Source organism: Platichthys flesus, chromosome 3, assembly GCF_949316205.1.
Source record: "Platichthys flesus chromosome 3, fPlaFle2.1, whole genome shotgun sequence".
Lineage (NCBI taxonomy): Eukaryota > Metazoa > Chordata > Actinopteri > Pleuronectiformes > Pleuronectidae > Platichthys > Platichthys flesus.
Genome location: NC_084947.1, coordinates 19391369 through 19411642, shown reverse-complemented (window position 1 = coordinate 19411642; position 20274 = coordinate 19391369). Strand labels below are relative to the sequence as shown.

The following is a 20274-nucleotide window of genomic DNA, read 5'->3' as shown; positions in this document are numbered from 1 at the left end:
AGTAAAATGACTGTACATTTGACACACACACAGTCCAACAGACAGAGAGAGAGAGAGAGAGAGAGAGAGAGAGAGAGTACAATCAATTAAATCTAGATGTATACATATGTGTAAATCCTAAATGAAAAAATTAAGAACAATGTACATTTGTTGATGAAATCATTTTCTGCCTCCATTGATAATGGGGCAGGTGGAATCATTTTGCTCCAGGGATGTCAGTGTCGCTCTGTTCATCCGCCAGAAGGTCCACTGCTATCGTCCAAACCAAAACTTTGGACCCAGTGAATATTGGATGGGCTGCCACGAAATGTGGAGCACACATTCATGTTCTTCTAAGGATGAGTGTCTGGTAATCCAATGACGTTTCATCATCACGTCCCAAAACCTAATTTGCTCAAATCTAATGCTGTTTTTTTATTCGCAATTAACATGCTAATATGCTAAACTAAAGTGCTGAGCACTTACACATATTGCAAATTAATAATATACCTGCAAACAAAAGCATATAGCATAGTCATTGTGAACATGTAAGCAAAATGATGTTACTATTAACAAAGGTCAGTTTCTTTCTCCTCAGAATAGTCAACTACAGTACATGATGTTCAGATGGTATCATGCACCTGCAAAAACAAATTCTGTTTAAAGAATAATATGGTCAATGATGACTTTTCCACAATAGTAACAATTTAACATACACTTTGAAACTCACTAATAATTATGAAGAAGAAGAATTACCTAATTAATTCTAGTTAATCCTTCAGCCTAAACTATCATATAGGCAGGGGCATTGCGACAGGCTAGGCAAAGCAGGAAGACAGCTAGCTGATGGGGCGCCTCGTCCAAAGCAATGACTATTTTGTCTTAACCCCCTTGAATTCCATGATCTTCTATATACACGAGACTCCGGTGACACTAATCAATGGAAACATTCTTACGAGGCCCTGTGCCTCTGTCTTTCTGCCAAAAGCTTTGTCATTTTTTAAGGTTTGGTTGAGGACTAGAACGTCTCAATGTTTTATATTCATGTGTCTGCAAAGTCTGCACTATGTTTATTATTTTTAAAAATAAAAGAATTATTTCAAGGTTGGAATACTTTGGTTTGATTGATTGGTTTCTCCGATTTACCTGGGGACCACACATACCCTTGAAATGCTCCTACTCAGGCACTTCAGACCTTGAGCGTTTGTGTCACAATAATAAACATGTGGTTCCAACAACAATAGGATAGGAGTCATAGGATAAATCAATGGATAGGAAGAACCCCTAGTAGCTGATGTCATGAATACAGGTGGCATATTTTTTTTTTTTTTAACAGTGCTTATACTAGCAGAATGACTCATCCTCTTTCTTTGCGACTACAGAAATAGCATTTCAAATGTGTGTGGACACGTAATGCTTTTTCTTACCCCCCCAGTCCATGCCTATAGCTCTGTGTAACGATTATTCTGTTAACAAATAATTGAAATCACTACCCAGCCTAAACCTAAGACTTTTGATCTGCTCGTATTATATTGAATAATCCATCGCTGATCTGGTTTGAGGGTCAAGGAGCAGCTCTCCACATACATTGCCACACTATCGACACATCGGTGGTTGAGTGCCTCCTGTTGGGTCATGGAAAGTTCAGTGCCAAGAACTCATCGCATTATACCGTTTATACAGATTATACAGAACTGCTAATATTAATACGAGGGAAAGCCGATACAGATGTATTACAAAAATAAATAGAATCACCGACATCTCAAAGACACTGTCTCCTTTAGCTTATTTCTCAGCTGTAATCTGATTGTGCTTTAAAAAGATCGAGGGCAAACAGGGATATCCTTCAAATTATGTTGTGATAGAGCAGAGACATGGAGGGCATTGTCTAGTGTAAACACAAAGTATTACTGAACCACAACAGTCATCGCACTCTCACACCTTTTAGTCCACTGTTATTATGTTGAGAGACAGAAACATACTTTAGTGTATAAACCTTCCTTAAAAACGTTAGGATAAGCTTAACAGCCTAACATTATCCACCTCATATTACTAAAACAATAACATATGCACAAACATTAATGATAATGCTGATAATTAGTGAAAATAATGTAACAATGATTAACATACAAAACCCAGGGGGCTTTTTTGTATGTCACATACTTATAGTACTGATAATAATACATACTTATTATAAACTACCATAGTATCATTCAATGCAGAACTTTTACTTGTATAGTAATATTTGATTCGGAGTAGGGCTACATAAAAACAATATAAATAATCATCCCAATATAACAACAGCAATGTAAACGCTTATATCAATATAATTCGAATGCGATGTGTAAGCATAGAGAGGATGTATTACGCATAATTCATCTAACTCAGATTTTTATCAATATCGACTGAGATGAACATTTTCATCTTAATAAAGGTTTTGGCCATATCGACCAGCCCTTTGTCTTATAACTTCTTTTTCATAAGGTTTTTCTAAACATTCCTCCATTACTGGTGATTTTTGAAAGCATGAGTAGCGAGTAAAGCTTATTTAGCCAAAATTATATCAAGATAAAATAATATTACCTCCGTCAATATCTATAGTTAATAGGATAAAAGTAACAGTATTATTTCCTCCCAGAGAGACAAACAATTGATTTTTTTAAAACTCTGTAAAACATTTTAAAATGCAAATGTCAATATACTGAACCCTTGTAATATTGCTATTCATAAAAATGATGATGTGATCATAATTGATATTGTTCTGTTGCTCCGTCCTACTTTCAAATTGGAATAGTTGATGTCTCTGGCCTAAATGTTGAGCTGTAATGGACCAGACAGTTTAAACACTTTAGAACACTGGTCATGATTGAGGGATTGACTGCTTATATACTGTATATCTATACTGTACATCTATGCTGTAGAAAATATTAGGACATGAATGTCATATATTCAAGGTATATGCTTGTTACCACCACTACGTATCAGCATGGTCGGTCAGGGAGAGGGAGAGGACCTGCCTACTGTATGGAGGTATAATGGCGCTCTGCATGACACTATTGATTTGATGTGGGTGGGGAGCAGGACTGCGCTTGCAGAGTGTGATCACAGGCGGCTGTAGCTCTGTTGCTATAGGTACATGTTTTACTGTCAGACACCTACACACTAATTGACACACAAGCTGGGGATGAACCTGGTAAATCCTACATTTGAAGGGGTCTCCAGCAGGGTCTCGCTCAGAGGACATCAGAATCACGACAGAGCTTCTGAGTTAAGTGTTGAGATTGGTAAGGCAACTTGTAGGCCAAAGAAATCCAACCTGAGGACAGCGAGAGAGTAACGAGGGCACAGCAGCTCTGAACTCCACACCGCTCCTGTGTGAGCGAGATAAAACTAGATGAGTCATGAAAATTGTTCAACAAAACGAAATGGTGAACAAAACAGTGCAATATGCTGGCTGCACTGTCACAGTAATAGAATAATCAACACGGTGAGGGAAGTCAGGCAAAACAAATGTAAAGCGTCCCTCTCTGCCTTTTGGCTGGACTTCCAGTTCTTTCTTTGAATTTAAAATCAGGTGAGAAATAGGGCACTGATTACGTTAGTCCCAGCAGAGCATGTGTCCTTGGGCTTCTCACACACCGCACAACACTGTTCCTCCTGAAAGGCCAAATCCCTATTTTAAATAGCACAAGAGCCGTGAAAAGGTAAAGTACAAGCTGCAATTGGAAATGTTTGTCTCTTTAGGGCTGTCTGGTGTTGAGCATGCGACTTAAAGTATGATCATGATGTATAGTTTTGGAAACTTTGGATTGTCAGTTGCACAGTTGAGTGCGTGATCTGTGTCTGACTTCCATTTCAAAGCCAGGGGGCCATCAGCTATGTTTCGGCTGATTGGACTAGAGGACAACACAATGTAAAATGTACTTCATATTGTGCACGAACAGAGGGATAATAATCAAATGTGCAACATTTATTGCTTTGATTATTAAAAGGGACAACATTTACAAGCAGCTGTTCCTCACCAGTTAAATTCTTATTGACAAATGATTAGTTAAGTGCCATGGGGCTGTCCTTAAACAACACGAACTGCACCTGCTCGTTGTCATGTTGAACGTTCAGGAGAAGATCGATATCATTCTCATGTCTTTACAGTAAGTATGCAGCTAAGGACTAAAACCACAGACCATGTAAAAAGATGGACGAAACATTTCCACTTCCCCCACTATCCAAATATTAAGCCAAAGTATCCATGATAGAAACACTGTAATATTGAGCATTTGGAACCAGATCACTGCATTAGTGATCGAGGGAACCAGTCTCAGCTGTCAGTCATGATATTTCATCTCTTCTTTATAATATGAAATTACTCATTAAAACTCAACTTATGCCAAAAATGACAAGTCCAACAGACATCAGTGTAATAGGAACTACCAAACTATAGAGAAAGCCTCTTTGAGAAAAATGTGTATGACATGTTCTTTGACTTTTTAGTTTGGGCCATGTCCCATTCATAAACACAAAAGGGACTAGGTTTATGACCTTTACTGCAGCCAAGACTTCATTTTTGTCCTCCCTTTGTATATGTTGTATAGAGTTGAAACAAGTAGAAGCAGCTAGCCTGGCTTCAAAGGTAACAACTCCCTGATAAAGAAAAAGGATCTAAATAACCGGCTAAAGAAAATATTGTTAAAAGCATTTGGATACAAATATATGTTCTCATGTCGTCCAGATTGACTTGCTAATCATTTAAAAAATTTGATTCTTGTTTTATGTGGTAAATAGTATTTTTGTTTGTGCCTCTCCTTATGTGAATGGTAGTAAAGTCTCCACATTTCTAACTACACTTTTTTTTTTTTTTTTTTATCCATCTCATAACAGCAAGGGAAACTAAACCGAGATAATTAGCTGCTGCTGTGAGCGAACAAGTGGCTAGAACTATCGAGGAAGATATAGTACGATCAGTTACGGTGCCAATTGCAGAGTTTTAAAGGGACATTAAAGTCCATGAAAACGAATAACGAAACCATTCAATTTAGTCCTTTGTGTTCCCTCCAAGAAACAGCAGTAAATCAAACCTCTGTACTTTCTGACTATTCAAGGTCTAATGGACGACATAATCAAACTGAGCCAGAGAGTGGAGGTTTAGTGTAGTCTGTGTGTCATGCTGTATTTCTAGAGTCAACATGAGGGTGATGGATGGTTGTTTTAGTACATTGGAAAAAAAGAGAAAAAAAATCAAATTAGTCTCTGTGCCATACATCTGCTTTTCCACTGATTGTGTCCTTTAATGCATGCGTGCATTAAGCAAAATCTGAACTATTATTCTTTATTAAAATGATCATCTATGATAATAATTGGCAATTCATTTGAAAAGACCTCTCTATACCAACATTTAAAATCAGAACTTTATAATAGACAACTGTTGTTATAAGCCTGGAAGAATCCACAAAATACTGACCCTAAATTAAACATGAAGCTACAAGATAACAGGGTCTAGCTTAGAGACTGTAATTAATTTTAAGAGACACGCTTTGATCGTGTTTTTGCTTAGAAGGGAATAAAAGTGTGAGGGGCAAAAGAAAAATGTAAGTAAAAGACTGGGGACTGAATAAGCTGACTCATTAATTAGCGCTGAATAACAGAGAATGAATTTCTGTAATTTAATTCAGTCATCCTACAAAGAAATAATTACTGCTGCATGTATAATGTAGAGTGCAGGAGATAGATCTTGATCTGTGTGGCTCTGTTCCTGTCGATATATTCAGCAGTGGTGAGAGCATGGCCTCTATTAACCTTCCAGTCCGATATTTTGACTGTCAGGTTCGGTTAAGTTAATATTCACCAACATTTAATTAGCGCGCTAAACGTATGTGTTACAGAGGGTCAGGCTGGTTACAAATCAAATCAGACGATCAATCTAAAAGATAAAATGTCTGTAATCAATTCTGAATGACTGGCAGCGAAGAAAACCTTGGGAGCAGCTACTGAAATCAAGGGATAGTTCACTTTTCTTGTTCAAAGTGGAGTCTATGATTTGAATTGTGAGCATGAGCATATATACATTAATAACATTATTCTTATGCAGATATTAGCAGATGTGTTCATTTATTTATTGACCATGGAATAGATTTGTGTTTGCTTGAATTAAGCAATTATTTTCATAAAATGAATAACAGACGGTGGTCAGAATATATTACATAAAAGCTGAGGCAATACTATTTTGAAACACAACAACATTAAAACTCAGCCCACACAGGACTTCTATCAATCAATAAATCATACTGTAAGAACTAACAAATCCCAATTTACCTCCTAGATCTTAACAGGGCGTCACATCCTCTGCCCTTAATCCTACAGTGAGAAACAAGTGGAAACCTCAGAGTGAGGGACACAACGTCGCTTAACGTCGTTTCACAGCATATCGACAAAATAACTAAATATTTAAAACATTCTCGAGAAAAGACTCTAGCAGCTCTAATTCATTAGTAATTCATTAGTAATGCCTACTGCTGACTTTTGGCTATTTTTATTATACAATACTCACAAAGGATAACAACATACAATAAATAGTGCAAAAATATAAAAATTAACAGAAAAAAGAATAAGGTAAAGAATACATTTTTATTCTAGGGAAATAACTAAAGTAACGTTTCGACTGTTTTCTGTTTTCTTGTCTGTAAATTAATTTTTCTCTCCTGCTTAACAAATTTCATGCTCATCGACACAAGATCACGTGAATTGTTGTCTGCTAAAAACATCCCATCATGCACGCAAAACTGAGACAGCGATTACAATGCCATTCACTCTGCTTGTAGAATTCGAAGAAAAAACTGCCTTCTATGTAAAGCGTAGATCAACAGTATATCATTACCTGTGTCGTTGTCTTATAAATGATTATATGAATGATATACCTGTGTGTAAAATACTGTATTTCCCCTGAGAGCACAACTAGAGAGACTCGAGGCAGATGATAAGACCCCCCCATGGAGCAGTGTGGAGCGACAGGGCTATAGAGAAGCTGTGCACTGCTCTGCTTGGCTCTATTACAGCACTGCCACCTCCCTGTGTACCCAGGATTTGGCAGCAATGTTTGTTAACAGGGCCTCAGCGACACACACACACACACATAAACTACGAGCTAACACAAATGGAACACACGGTGGGACGACTCTGAATCTGCAAGCTCAACACAAGTTGATGTTTTGACGCCTTGCTGCCCAAATGAAAATGTGAGACTCTTTACAACATAAAAACAACATAGCTCTTCAAATTGTACAAGTGCTGTTTACTGGTTTTCATTATTGATTTATTTTTCCTTCTCAAGAAGGGGCATCATTGAAACCACAAGGACTCCACACACACACTTGTGCTAACACTGATAGCCTCTTTTACAGGAAGGGTAACTGTTTGATTTAGAGATGCACAAGCAATCGGCTGCAGGTTGCTACATCACAATGAAACCGGTCACAGACTAAATCTGAAACTACAAAGAAATGATTTATAATGACTAGAAGGCAACTGACAAGATTTATTTAATGAAGGCCTGAAGCCAGTCTCGCACACGTTTAGTCTCGATCAGCTATATCTAGAGTGCTTCTTTCTTCCTTCTTTCAAATGAGAGAAGCTGCTTTAAGAAAACGGCTTCAAAGGCTGCCAATAATCTCATATTTACATTCCAGTGGTTCTGCTGGTTCACAGCCGGAGATGATGGCTTTCAAATGAGATTGTACCATAATGACTCAGAAATAAGTGTGTTAGCACTGAGTTGATCTGTATGTTGTGGTCTTACGCGAAGACAAGGAGGGGTCTCGCACTTGGCTTAAGCCAGCATAACATTTATGGCCGGTCCATTTCTCAAGCAGAGCAGTTAATCACTTGTTTCTATGAATTATTGGTCTTACTGGGACTTAAGTCTCAAGCCATTATTGGTCTGCAGCTACAAACTTAGCGTTGAAAGTAAGGTTCACAGCCAACATTACTTAGAACTGTGCCAGCATGTAGGTCTGAGTCTATGTACATGTGAGTCTTTACACAAAGTGACGGCGGAGCTAATATCCCTACAGATGACAGAACTTGCCATTTGCTGCATTTAATTATATGTCAGACTGAATTGTCACGTATGCATGTGTGAACAACTGAATCACTCGAGCGAGGAGTATTGATTATAATACAAAACTGTTTTTGTTTTTATTGAGTAAATTGAGTAGGTTTGTTGAGGGATGCTTGAATCAGCCTGTTCCTCTAGGAATTTACGAAATGGTAAATGCGGGGAAGGGCAATTTAATAAAGTGTATTACATTTTTAAAAATTAAAAGTACCTGAAGTAAACTAAATCGACTAAATGTTCAATATAAGGCTCAGCGATAGAGACAAAAACATTGTTTGTATTCATTAGTCGATATCCATAACTATCAGGAAGAATGTAAATAAATCATTATTTCTCCACTGTGTTTTAAAAATCATTTCAAAATCTCACTATGGCGAAACCTGTTTATAAATAAAAGGAAGAACATTCAAAGCTCTTACTTTGCAAGTGAAAAATACTATAATTATTTGTGTTATTTTATTGCACAGCCCTAATTCGGTAATGAAAATAATTGTTAGTTGCAGTTCAAATAGGCCCTCTGGAAAAATGTCATTTTCTTAGACTTAGACTGTGAAGGAGTTATAACCTTTTTGCAGAGAATGACTCTATTTTGAATTCCTCTCCACTGATATTTTAGGTCATTGCCTCTTGGATACATTAGTCCCTGTTGTCCATCAGCACACATAATGAAGCGTAATGGTAGATAATTTATTCAGTGAACACTGCCTCCTGCTCATATGGTACTTTTGGTATTCACAGTGAGAGCATAGCACGATGCTCAGACGTGTCAGCACACATGCACTTCTGTTTACACACTCAAGACACACAAATGCATACACAGGGCTGACACTTTTATTAAAATCTGTTAGCAAACAAATGTTTGGTGGAACGTTCTCTTTAATGAACAAACTCCACGCACAGGACCAGCAATGTTTATCTGACTGGCCAAGTAACACAAAGACATTTAAGAGAACACATAAAACTCCTGCATCTGCCACACTTCAGCATCTAACACACACACACACACACACGCACACACAGACACACTCACACATGCACACACACACACACGCACACACACACAAAGACACACATACACACACCAGCCCAGCTTCCACACAAACTCACACACAAGAAACCAATAGTTGAAGGTACGAAAGCAATAATAGTTATTATCTCCACACTGATGACAACACAGAATTTTGTGTCATTGCAACCAATTTTGTTCCAATCTTTGTCATTTCAGCTGCTGTTAAAGCCAAAGCAAAGGACAAGAGGAGCGAGATCAAACACAGAAAAGCTTGTAGGAGCTTTAAGTCATGGCCCAGTCCAAGCTCTTTATACCAATTTAACAAAGTGTTGACTGCACAAAAAACATAACATTTAATTCTTAATCTCATATTGATATACTAAAGTGTGCATGAAAAGTTTCTATTCTGAATTTTCTTTTTGTATGGGTGGGGATAGTCTGACATTTTTGAAGGAGATGAGATCTGCCTCTTTTTTTTCACACAGAGTCGTTGTTTTATTTAGCTTCAATAGTAAGATGAGTCAGATTGGATTAAAGACATACTTAGAACTTTAGAATTATTAGTTCATAGAATCTTTACTAGCAATGGTGCACACTTTACTACACCGTATTCTGCATCATAACAGAAAGCAGAACTAAAGTGAGGTCTAATTTATCTATTCATTAGTTAATTTATAGTGTATATTTTACATATTTTTGAATATTTTCTATAAGTTTGGCATTATGTTATATAATTAATGATAATGGCAGCAGTGTGAAATGTTTTGCTCAGCTGTATATATGGTAGGATTTAGAGAAGGGTCTTATTATTTAAACTTTGCATCTTTTTGTTAATTATGTTGCAAAAATAACAATGTTTTGATCTATTATTTATATATATATTTGTGGGATAGATGTTGCCATTTTCACTTTTAGTACGTTTTCACATCTGAAAGTCCAGGGTCCAAACCAAGGTTCAAGTCTTTGTTGTTTAAAAGAACAATGCATGACATATTTATGTCCTGTCACCATCACCTACGAGGTCTGTATCTACACTTGATATTGATTGGTTTGTACAGACGTGCATCTGACAATCGACATGTTGCCAAATCAGCAGGTAACAGTAACGGAGAAAGTTAATGAACTAGATGATTTAGTTAATTCTGTTTCATCTTACTATTTGCATCACCAACTTCAGGTGCAGTACTCAACATTATTTTTGAATACACCACATAAACATCCTCCTATACAATGATAACAATATAATGTAATAATCGTTCAAACGTGGAATGATTATTACATTATATTATTAGACTGAGAGAAATCCTGCCAACCGCTTCAACTTTATATTCCTTTATTGTTTGTTGCTGTCCATTGGTCAGAAAGTCTTAACTATCCAAAAAAACATGGTTCAGTTTGATCCAGTCCAAGATCGGTCTAAATTTGTATCTGTTGTTACGAAACTAGGTTCTAGGACCACATTCACACCTGTTGTTGTGCTTCGTATCAAACTGAAAAGCTTGAAGGTCAAGACCAAACCAGGTTAGATGTAAAAGTGCCCTCTGTTAACAGGAGGTTTAAAAGAAATTGTTGAAGGGGAGCAAATTTTACACACCAGTCTGTTTACAGGTCAAAGAGAGAACTATTGCATAAAATTAGGCTTTCGTTGCTCTCGAGGGAGCTCTGTGAAATCTGATAATCTGCCTCAAGTGATGTAACATGAGTCATTGTCAGTTAAGTCTGAAGACTACAAGTTACAAAATGAAAAAAATCTGATGGTGTAAAAAAAATGTTGATCCAGACCCCTCTACTGCTCCAGGTTACATTTGCCACTAGTAGCATAACACACCCAAGTTTCTGACTGTCAGAAGTTGATTTGTACTGTGGGTAATATAGTTGGTAGATATTGACAAAGAAAGAAAAACATAGAGAAAAATGCTGCTTGCTGTATTGATTTAGATCATGTTTTGCTACTGTGTATTGAGAGTCTGACAATAATACAGAAGTGCTCTTCTAATAACACCACAGAGAGACCTGCTTTTATAATGGTTACAAACGATTTTCATACAATCCCTAACAGGTCTCCAATCTGTCACTTCTGCTCTACTGTTACTGCACAACAACCGGTAGTGAACTTTTTATCAGCAAAGTCATGTAAATTTAGAAAGAAGTGAGAGCTGCACCACACCATGGATAATGTCTGCTATCACTAATCTATTGTTGAAACGATTATTTAGTACATTCAGGGAGGACAATGCCCATGTAATGATCCTGCCTGTACAGAGACTCTTACGGCAGCACTGTACCAAAAAAAAAAACTACATCGAAAATAGAGCAATTTCCATTTGTGCTCTGGGGTTTTACTTCCACTGGGAATCGCATGGGGAAAACATGCTTTAAATCATTTCCTTCATTGCATTTGATTTGCATATGAACCATCTAATACGGAGGGATAATAATGAATTATCAATGACATATAAAAATCTAGAATGCTCGTGCAGTGATACCAGAAAACACATTATGATAATGACTACAGCTTATACTTTACTTGCATATTAAATGTAATGGTTTTAAAGTCGTAAGTGCCTTTTCAGTGTCTCTTCCTTCTCTCGACAGCCCCCCCCCCCCCCTCCTGCAACTGTGCAGAATGTGCTCCTGTGCAGAAATGTCTTTATTCTTTGAAGACATTACAGGGAGGACCTCTTCTTGGTGATGAAACAGCTCAGGCTATTATGTGATAGCTACTGTTTCACATCCAGCACAACAGAGCAGGGACACACCAAGCAGGAATGCAGCAAAGGAATACGCAGCAATCAATAAATTAATCTGGACTAATCCAGCTTTGTTCATAACATTTATACACTCATGATGTCCTTTGACACCGACACGACATTCTAAAAATAATATTAGGATGATTATTTATAGATGAAATATTTAGTCAGTCGCCATTAGATTTATATCACCTGCATGGTAGTGACATGCCTGCAGGATGAAAGTGTCATGAAATATCTTAATGTAATCAAGTTCATTGATAGTAATGGCATAGCAATACATTAGCTTTAGAGTTCTGACAATTTGCTAATAGACGAGCACTCACGTCAATAACAGTTTCTTTGTTAAACAGGGCTTCACCAGCTGAGGTCAAACTTATCTTTCAGTTGTCATCTTTCTACAATACTACAAATTTCAGCCGCTAATTTCTTTTGACAAATACATGTGGATGGGAATGTAAATGCTGCCTGCTATGTTCAATGGCACTGTTCGGAAGAGGAAATGTAAGACGTTGACACAGGACAGCTGGGTTCACAATCCTCAGTCCCCCATGTGATTAGGTATAGGCTAATGAAAGCAAATTGAGGTTAAAGAAAAGTGCAGTTTCATTTAAATGGTAGATACATATCTATCTGTATGCTTTAAATCATTTTTTTTCTTGTAAAACAAAACCATGATCTTTCCCTCACCTTCTGTGCCACATACACAAACATATCAACACACTTCTTCTTCTTAGTACTTTTAGTAGTAGTTTTTTGGTTAGTTAGTTCGTAGTTAGTTAGTAGTTAAACTTCAAGTTTTTCTTAAAAGGTCCAGTCTGTATATAATCCTAGTGATGTTTTCACGAGTGTGTTTCATCTAAATTGTACAAATTGTTGTTTTCTTTATCTTAGAATGGGCCCTTTATATTTAAATACTTTATATTTACATCAGGAGTAGGTCCTCTCTACGGACCGCTATGTTTTTTTTACAGTAGCCCAGACTGGAGTTTTATTACAACTGAAGGTTACCACAAGTTCTCTTTCATGTTTGGAAGGGGAGGGTGAGCTGAGGGGTGTTCTACTGCAACATGACACTTCACATCTAGATGTAACTAAATTCTACTCACTGCACCTTTAAATAATCCCCTTTTAACCAACTTTGTTTTTCACCCAATTAAATAAAAAAAAATGGCACCAAACCCAATCAATCTTACCATACCTAACCTTAACCTAATTCTAACACCAGTAGCATCCATCCATCTTTTTTTACTCATAAACATGTGTTGAATGTATCGTCCCCTGACCTAACCCTACATTGAACCCAAAAACCGAGCCCAACCCTTAATCACCCCAGTGGCCGTGTGTCGGAATGCAAGGAGCAGACAAAATGTCCTCACTTTGTGCAGTCTAATTAACTGGTCCTCACAAAGATATAATTACATGTATACACACACACACACACACACACACAAACACAAGCGCACGCACAATAAAATGGGGACACTAACATTATAATTATAAACTGAGAGGGTAATGTAACCTAAATTAAACAGGCTAATAAAATATTTCACTGCCATACTTAGTGGTATTTACATTTCCACATTAAATACTCACTAGTGGTTACATTTCACAATTCAGTTGCTCATAAAATTCCAATTCCAATTTTTAATATTTGTCAATATCATTATTACATCCTTCCTTAAAGATCTGGCAAACACTTTGGATTAATAGTCACAGGTTGTTAAACCACTTAAAGACATTTTTCTTTATTACTACTGCATCATCGGTTGTTATTTTAGAGTATAATGAAAACAGGTGTTAGTAATGTGTAGACTTTGAAGATATGATATAAATATATGGAGCTGAGAATCTCATTATCTCACTACAGGATGCTGTGGAGAACAAACCTTAGGAGGATGTATTTAAACAGGTTTAAAACATGTCGTTATGTTTTATATCCCTTATTATATCTCTTCTTTCTCTCTACAATGGGGAACAAGCAAGCTATTATCATATGCTGGTATAAACTAAGCCTCATATGGCTGCACAACTTTCACAAACATGTCAACAATCATTGATTAGACTGTCCAACTTCCTCGAATGGACTTTCATTCAGCAGGAAATGACAACATAAGGTAACAGGATAATGTGAATGTTTAGAAAGATTGCAGCAGGCTAAAATAAGAGCTGGTCTACATCATCATATTAGAATAAGATATCTGGTGAGAGCTGTTCTGCACAATGCTATTCTACAATACCTTACACCAGCATACTGTATTCTTAACAAAGGTTCCTCATCTTGGCAAAGGTTTAATGAAGTTCAGACAAATAATGCATTTAAAATAATATACTAAAATATATATTATTTATTATTATGTATAAGTTAATAAAATAAACACAATCATTTAGACAGTTATACCAGTAGTTACAGTATTTTCTCATATAATTCACATCCAAACCATGTTTCCACACGGCTTATCAAACGCTCCACACAGAAAATCCCTCTTAATCTGAGGAAAGTAAACTGCAGAAAAAATAAGCAAATCATTTCTGTGTCTGAGTGACACAGCCTATTAACACAGAGCAGGTCAAATCAGAGCCGATCAAATTAAAAGTAGCACGTCAAGACAGAAATACTCCAGCAAAGGCACATACGCTCCATGCTGGGGGTCCACTGTATGATCAGCTATTAAATATGTGTAACAATGGCTTTAATTGCATTACAACTATCCCAGTATGAGCCTTTCAGCATAATGGACAAGACAAAGGTGAAAAATTAACCAGAGAGAAGGAAAGGCTTACTGATGGGCTCAGTGGCCATTTCAATAATCTTTTAAATGTACAATTTTGCATGCATATGGAGATAACTGAGGACTTGTGTTGCCTGTAGATGTTGATTACACATTCTAATGCATAGTGAGGCATAACATGCAGAAATTGGATATGAAGGATGACTTTTTTGCATGAAAAATAGAAAACTCAGGATCTAATAAACATGTAAAACTGAAAAGTATCAGGAGGCCTGTTTGACAGATTGCACAGGATCATAAGCTCTTCCTGCACTCGCCCTGCACAGCTAACAATGGCTGACACAGAAGTGTGTAGTACACAGATGATAATGATGTTGTGAATATAGAGATCAAAGTCTTTTTTCCCGCTCTGGTGATTAAGCGTCCTAACAAATGTGCGCACAAGGACAGCCTTATCACCTAGGACCACACAGAGGCCTTTTCCATATCTGTGGCTCTCAGATGGCCAACCTGCGCCTGCCATGCACTATACGCTGCCAATAAAAACACCACAGGCGCTGTGTGGCACAGCCCGGCCTGTTCATTTGACTGATGAAAGGAATCATTCAGAGTTCCTCAACTTAGGGGAAAAGAAAAAGTTTGTAGTGCTTTATCACCTCAGGACAACTAGTTGGTAATTAAATGTAGCATGGGAGGGAGACGCGTACAGAGAATTGGTTTGGTTTGTTAAAACTTCACAGCTATTGTAAACACCTAAACTCTCATTTTAAGCCTAAAGCGCACACTGTGTATATTTCTTTTTGTTAGCCTTCGAAAAGTATCTTCATTAGTAAATAGCTAGAAAAACAAAATAAGCATTGAATGGCTTAATATGTATTTATTAATATATGTTTATTTTAAAATTGCTTCTGTTCTTCTGGCCTAGCCTTAGCAGAAACGCTTCCAGTCAGCATATTGCTTGTTTTCATGTTGACAAACTGACTGGACCGCTTGTTGCAGCCAAGCTGAAGGTTTATAAATGTTTTAAGACTGTGTGATTAAGATCTGCTCCAGTCATTACACTAATGGACATCCATTTTAATTAATGATGCCCTCATTGAATTGCATGATATGTATCTAAATCATTTTGTCTCATCTGTTCACTGTAATTAGAACCTATCAACAGCTTCACTGAATCACACTACAACCCTGATCGTTCTTTATTGCACTAGGAGGAAACGGTTGCTTACCGGGGCGTCGCAAAGCAGGCGATTGACTTGGGCCCAGAGCTCGGACTGGGCTACCCAACTGTCTGTCAAGATCTTCGTAGCTTTAGAGGTTTGGTTGAAGATTAGAACGTCGATGAACAGTTATTTGATACGAAAAGATTAATTTGAAGATTCTCATGCACGACAAAGAGCAGCTGAATGAGGAGTAATTAAGTGTTTAATTGTGTTACTTGATTCACCACTTGTGGTCTTATTAAATTATCTGAATGTAAGTGATCATGACAATAATCCATTTTCCAATATAAAAACAATACTTGCCGTGGTGTTTTTATTAGCCTGTATTCATATTTATGCTGTCAGGGGACCTCACTAGATCAATAATGATTTGATGGAATGCACTTGGTGCAGACGTACAGCAAATACTGTTCACGTTAAGTGAACAGTAGAGTTTAGTATTTCAGCCTCGAGAAAAAAAATAAAGAAAAAAATAACATGCAGAAGCAAATAGAGACTTGCTGCATAATTCTACAGTATGAGACTAACAGAAAAAGTTTGCAGTCAGACACTTCTATGGAGAAGAAAAACAAATGCACTCTTACCTGAGAGTAAAGATTGTCACAGGAGAGTAGGCCGACACCTTGATAAAAGCAGAGACCGTTTCCCTCTGTCTCATGGGTGTAGCTGGAACCATGACCATGAAGTTATTATCCAGCCTTTGTTCGGCAAGAGGAGGAGGAGCGGGGTTCTGGTAGAGCTTCACACCGCCGATCCTCCTGAGAGGCGTGGACGTGAAGGAGCCGTAAAGCCCTTCCTGGCTGGAGCGGATGAAGCTGTCCTTCCTGGACTCCTCCGAGTGGCACTCTCCCGCCTCAGTGGACTGCAGCGTGTAGTAGAGCTCCACTGGAGTGCCCTCTTTTACTTCGACGTTCCTCTGGCGTCCAGGCACTACACTTGGAGGGCTGAACCAGCTGGCCAGTGGCTCTAGCTCAGCCACACACAGCCCCATCTCCCCTTTCAGCTGGCAAGTGCCGTGCACCTCCTGGGTCTCGTGGAAAGCAAACATGTGCACGCAGGGTAACTTGTCAATGGCACTGTAGTCGTCCCAATCCCGCCCTGCGATATAGAACAGAACCTGGACTTTGGGCTTGGCCAGGTGAATCCTGGTATCCATGAGGAAAGTCTGCACCTTCCAGTTGAAGGTGAAGAAAGAGGAGGCGGGAAAAGTCCCCGGGCTCTGAAGGAGCTCTAAAGGGACGGGCTGCTCCACAGACAGAGGACCATAGCTCGCATTCAGGGAGGGCAAACTTCGAGCCTGGTAGATGAAGAAAGGCTCAGTCCGCGACATCAGGCTAGAGTTCCGCATGAAATCCTGATTGGCCTCCTTCAGGAAGAAGGCCAAGTCAGCGTTGAGCAGCTGGTAGTTGACAGGCAGGTACGTTGGGATGGAGGAATATCTCTGCAGTCCCTCTAAGACGCGACAGTCTGCTGCTGCAAGAGACACAGGAGAAGAGGTGTGTCAGAACAAGCTCAGCAGAGTAAAGTTGTTGGTTTGAGAAGCAGTTGTTAAAACTGGCAGCTAGTTAGTGACAGACATTTGAAGCATCAAAAAACTAAAGATTAACCATTGCTATATTGATAGGACTGTGTTCCACCTAAAAATAACAGTGTGTTTCATGCCATATATGTTCTTTGACTTGTTCTATTGTACCCGTTGTTGACAATGGACATCACTGTTGGTTGGGACAACAGTGAAAGTGCATATCTATATGTGCTCTCATTGAAAATCTATGGAGATCTCACATAGTAGTGATTGTATTAGTGCTACAACACCTAAACAATTTATCAATATATATACATTTTTTGAAGTAAAGCATAATTGTGAATTGAGAGTTTTTGGTTTTTGGTGTGCGGCATAAGTTAAAGTAGTGAATTTTCTTGCTGTCCTCTTCATTTGGTTGTATTCAAGTTCTCTTTTTTATGTAAAGTTATTTATGGTTTAAAGTTTACAGTTAAACCACCAGAATGTCAATTCTCAATTACACTTTTTGTCATTAAGGTTTGATCACAACATTTTAGGAAACATTGCCAAAAATCTTTTTATATATATAAACAGCAGCTGTAGCTGTATTATAAATGCTTTACTCTCTATGCATTATGGCTCAAATTTCCAAAACAAATTTGAATAATTATGGCAGTAACAAAACATAAAAACTGTTCATCTATTCACTTATACTCAAGTTACTTCCCATCCTGTTCAACAACACTTTAAGCAAAATATCCCTGGGCCCCATCGGGAAAATTACCATCGAAATTGATCAATAACTTTTATTAGTTTGTAATAAGTTTATAAGAATTTATTTACTATTCCCCATGTCAGCAGAATATCAGCTAAAGAAGAAGTATTTGAGTATTGAAGATGTAGTGAAGTCACAAAGTCTGCCATTAATCAAATTACTGATATCCACTGAGATGCAATGAAAATGGCCTGTTGTGAATCCAACTTTCGACAAACTTGAGTAACTTTTCACTTATGACTAAACTGTGTCCGCAGCAACAATCTAAAATAATTAAAAGTTAGAATTGGATGCCTAGTGAGATCCATAAAGAGATCCTATTCTTTCAACTAAACAACTCCCCATTGAAAATTACCTTGCCAAATTTTATTTCAGTTAGGTAGAGTGCCTTTATGTCTGCTGATGTTTATGAAACACTTAACAATTGAGAACATTTGTTTCTTTTAAGAAAATATAATGAGTTTTGGGAGGAAAATATTTCTTTACTAGAAAATAAGCGATGTAAATTACAATTCAAATTGTTTTGATCATGGCACAAACACCCATATTCAACAATGCATGGTGCTAGTCTGAACAGGCCTCATACTGCAAATTACCAGTTTTACTTTCCAACAGGTATGGCCGCTCATCATAGCCACTAATGACATAATCCTATTTAAAATGAGGCCCTCGATGTGCAGTGTCCCTCTTCTTATCACCTGTGGCCCCTCTGTTTGTGGAGCAGCACAGCGCACACAATACAAATAAAGGCTTTGACCTTCTACTCAAGAGCAACCTGCAGTGTGATTACACTCCCTCAGCACACTCCCATCTTAATACTAACTGCCAGTGAATTTCTTTCCTCTGATCGTCCACGTAAATCAACGACACAACGTATACAAATCAGTCAGGAATTTGTGATTCATGGTGCTCCGCTTGACCTAAGTGCTGCAGTCCTGTCCAACTGAGGGACACCATTTTTTCACACGGGCTCTGACTGTCAACCCTAATGCACCAGCGCTCCTTCGCTGAAACCACCAGCTTCCTCGTTTGCGCACCTTCTGAGCACCACAGAGCAATTTGTATTTTCCCTGAACAAGCCGCTTAGAGTCATTTGTTGGCAAGTTTTATACATGCCATTACCCTGCTCCCAAATGAAAAGCTTGATAGTCCAGCAAGACCACAGTCGGGAACAAAGTCATCCTCTGGTCCCTCTGCACCAACGCTGTTCTCACTCTCATGTCTGAGTCGTCGTGTCTCAGGTAGAGTGAAAGCAGAGAGCTCTCTCCAGGGGACTGAGCCGCTCACTCTGCAGGAATGTAATCTCCTCCCCACAGCTGATATAAAGAATTCAAATGTGCCCTCATCTCTGCTTATACACAAGCTTGAAAACATAGGATTCCAAGCATAAATCACTGCCCACAGCTCATTAATAAACCATGAAAAAATGCATGTTTAACAAATGATTGGGAACTGGATCCAACATTTTTCTGGTTAACTGACTAACAAACTACACATTTTGCGGCAGAAAGAGGCTTTCGTTTTTTTTTTTAAATATGAAATAATTACATTTCAGACCACAAAGATTAAATAAAAATCAAAGGCTGTTCAATCTCTGAAAGGCGGCTCTGTTCATATTTGATCCAAGCTAATTCGTTAAAACGAGACACAGATCAAATTAATGAATCTTCTATTGTTTACAAGAGCAACACAAGAGCAAGAAGAAGAGCTTCTGAATTAAAACGTGAAGAAAGACCTTGTTAAAAAGACAAACTGAGCAGACTTATCCACAGAATTATTTGAATTCCATTTAATGCAAAGCAATTTGGCACATTTAGTGTACAAACAATACCTAAAAGTGTAGTCATCTATAAACTGAGGCCCTAGTCTTCTGGAAACGAGCAAATGGACAAACCAGTACAAATAAGGAAGGTCTGCTCCAAACTGTCACTGTTTCAAATTATAGAACATACGGTACATATAGCACTCACTGGTTGAAATTTAGATTCATCTCAACTATACTTAAACTATATTGAATACATGAATCTGAAACATTAAGGCTCTTAAATCTATAAAAATGTCTTTTCAAGAAAGATAAAAGATCCAGAGCTCACATTGGCTCAATATCTATGCCAAGGCCCAACAGTGCTCTTATGAAAACACATTTAAATTCCCTCGATTTCTTCGGTTATTCTCTGGATCTGCATCAAGTTGCA

General features: G+C 37.9%; 1 protein-coding gene across 1 annotated transcript in view; it reads right to left on the bottom strand.

The window, feature by feature from the left end:
* si:dkeyp-14d3.1 (transmembrane protein 132C) overlaps window positions 1-18076 on the bottom strand; it is a 101545-nt gene extending 83469 nt beyond the window's left edge. The window contains exons 1-2 of the mRNA XM_062381144.1: window positions 18028-18076; window positions 16385-17273 (exon numbers count right to left, since the gene is read on the bottom strand). Of these exons, the coding sequence (XP_062237128.1) occupies window positions 16385-17273; window positions 18028-18076 (938 nt within the window). The remainder of the gene's footprint in view (window positions 1-16384; window positions 17274-18027) is intronic.
* Window positions 18077-20274: the final 2198 nt, after the last annotated feature.